This window comes from Sinocyclocheilus grahami, unplaced genomic scaffold (assembly GCF_001515645.1).
Source record: "Sinocyclocheilus grahami isolate Dianchi unplaced genomic scaffold, SAMN03320097.WGS_v1.1 scaffold1268.1, whole genome shotgun sequence".
NCBI classification, from domain to species: domain Eukaryota; kingdom Metazoa; phylum Chordata; class Actinopteri; order Cypriniformes; family Cyprinidae; genus Sinocyclocheilus; species Sinocyclocheilus grahami.
Window position 1 is genome coordinate 133,548 of NW_015506447.1, and position 2,672 is coordinate 136,219.

A 2,672-nucleotide genomic window follows, 5' to 3' on the forward strand; every position below is an offset into this window, starting at 1 on the left:
CGCTTAATGCACCGAGACCGTGATATTTAAAGACCACATTCTGTACACACATCTTACTAATAAATATGTGGAAAAACAGATGAGCCCAAAATATGAACTTTAGAAGTCGCTGTCTTAATCCAGAAGCGCTTTCTACATTACAGTTTTCTAAAGAGAGGAAAACGCTTTACATTTAAACATGTGGCGTTGATATTCTGGCTCATCTGCATGTCTTTTAGCATCACTGTCTTAGCACATTAAACCAGCATTTGAAAATGCTACAACACTTTCCCCAAGCTCCTAGGGATTTGATTTTGCTTGTCATTTGTTGAAATAAATATAAGAAGTACAGTGAGTTTGTGACTGTTCGCTGAATGTGACCCACAATCTGTGATTCTCCTCCGTGGCCAATGACAGCAACTATACTTTGTCATTTAAAAGTTTCCAACAAAGAAATGGATGGACTTCTGTCAGCTTGTTGAACACACTTGTGTTTGGATAATGTACCATATGATGACTGAAGCAGCAGCGAGTGTCCAGCGGTTTTCACGCTAATCGGGTAAACACTGTAAACCAAATTCTACCAAACCTAAGAGAGAAATGCAGTGCGATCAAATAGCTTCTCTTCCCTGCAAATGATACAATGAAGAATGAATGGTTGTTTAACTTAAAGGCACAAACAAAGCAAAAGATAAGCACTTATCCTTATAGAAAATGAGAAGTAACCATGGGAACGGATAGCGTATCCTGCTAATATGGCGGCGCCTTCCCGAAATGCAATGCGGAGTGAAAAGATCGTAACTCCTCATTCTCTATTGTTCAAGGAAATTCAGCCATCAAGGCAAGGTTTAATTGCACTTCAATCTCCTTTCAAGTTCATGAACATAATAAAAGCGTTATCTTCAAACCTGCTGCATTTGTAAGATCTGTATTTTCACTTTCCACATGCAGCAGATGTTTTTGAGTGGATTTTAGTGAGGTCTTTGTATCCATACTGCAGTTTTTCTAGTCATTTTTGAACTTATTGCTAGTCAGGATAATATGCTGTTATGTGACTGATACTTTATTAACCAGCATTAATATTTACATAACAGCTTTCAATTGTGTTATATAACTTTGTGTTTGCTGTGAGACTTCTTCATTTACTTTTATAGTACAGTTCTTGTACTGATACATTTCACTCATGGCTACATGGCTATATTTTGTCTCATGCAGGTGTGAGATTATGCTCATGTTTGTGGTTCAGTGATGCATCTGTCTATGTAGGCAACATGTTAAGTCGTGATGCTGATGCATATGTTGTTCCAGAATTTCAATAATGCTGCAGCCGTCTGAGATCGTGTTTGTTGTCGTGTCTCAGGTGGTTCTGATCAATGCAGTGAAGGACGTGGCTAAAGCTCTGGGTGACCTGATCAGCGCCACGAAGGCTGCGTCCGGCAAACCTCACGACGATCCTGCCATGTTACAGCTCAAGAACTCTGCTAAGGTAAAGACACTCAGAGCAGGATCATCTCAGTCATCCACTCATCCAGTCGGTCTCCGCCTGAGGCCGTTAATAACTGATCTCAGTCAAAATGATTATTATGGGCTGCCAGACAATGTTAGGTGACCTGAAATCAGGAGTCAGTCTGTTTGACCTACAAAGTGAAGAACTGCTAATGATTTACACTCAGATTGGTGGTGTTATTGTTAACTAAGACTAAAGCTAAAACTGCACAAAGATTTTTTTTAAATAAACATTGAAAATGTTTTCAGTGATAGAAATAAAATGTAAATAAAATATCAATATTAGAGTAAAAGCTTAAACTTAAAAAATTTTCACATGGATGCTAAGGCAACATTTCTCATTTTAAGTACTAATAAAAATTATAAAATCATATAACAGAATTACTAAAACTTAAACAAAAATTAAAATGAAAACCGAAATATGAATACTAACTTAAAATATTAATAAATACTATAATAGTATAAAAAAAAACTAAAATAACGCTTACTTGGAATACTTAACACACACAAACTAGAGAAATAGTGTATTTCATATAGTATATTAGTTAAATTATATTTGAAGCATATGGGATATATATTCACAATAAATTCATGGCTATTTTCTGGTAATTATTAATTTATCAGTTAACAGAGTTTCTATTGTGTTTTTATTTAGGTAGTGTGTTTCCTAAAGAGACTGTCAGTAGATTGTGTGTTTTAAAAAGTTTGTAGGTTATTATTATGTATTATTTGATTGTTATATATCCCTTATTTCTACTAATGATGCACAGTATGCTGATGACCAGTTTTGCTCATTATTTGGATCATTCTTTTAATTTGTTTCTTTTTAATGAATTAGTCTGACTTGGCTTACCAGGCAACTCTTTTTCTGTGCCAAGCTATATAAATTTATAATACTGGCTAACCTTAAATATTATCAGCCTTTCTGTATTGTTGCGTTCATATATTATTCTCCTTTGATTGAGCGCTTTAAGCACTGTCTTCTATGACATAACATCATAAAGTCATAATGCATAAGTGTGTCAAGAGTTCTGATGTGTGATGTTTCTGTGGGATCAGGTGATGGTGACAAATGTGACGTCTCTACTGAAGACGGTGAAGGCCGTGGAGGACGAGGCCACTAAAGGCACACGAGCACTAGAGGCCACCATAGAGCACATCAAACAAGAGCTGGCTGTAAGAGACAC

At 36.0% G+C, this 2,672-nt stretch overlaps 1 protein-coding gene across 1 annotated transcript in view; it reads left to right on the plus strand.

Moving 5' to 3' along the window:
- LOC107568645 (talin-2-like) overlaps window positions 1-2,672 on the plus strand; it is a 72,435-nt gene that overhangs the window by 55,476 nt on the left and 14,287 nt on the right. The window contains exons 37-38 of the mRNA XM_016254617.1: window positions 1,340-1,465; window positions 2,545-2,661. Coding sequence (XP_016110103.1) covers window positions 1,340-1,465; window positions 2,545-2,661 — 243 coding nt within the window. The remainder of the gene's footprint in view (window positions 1-1,339; window positions 1,466-2,544; window positions 2,662-2,672) is intronic.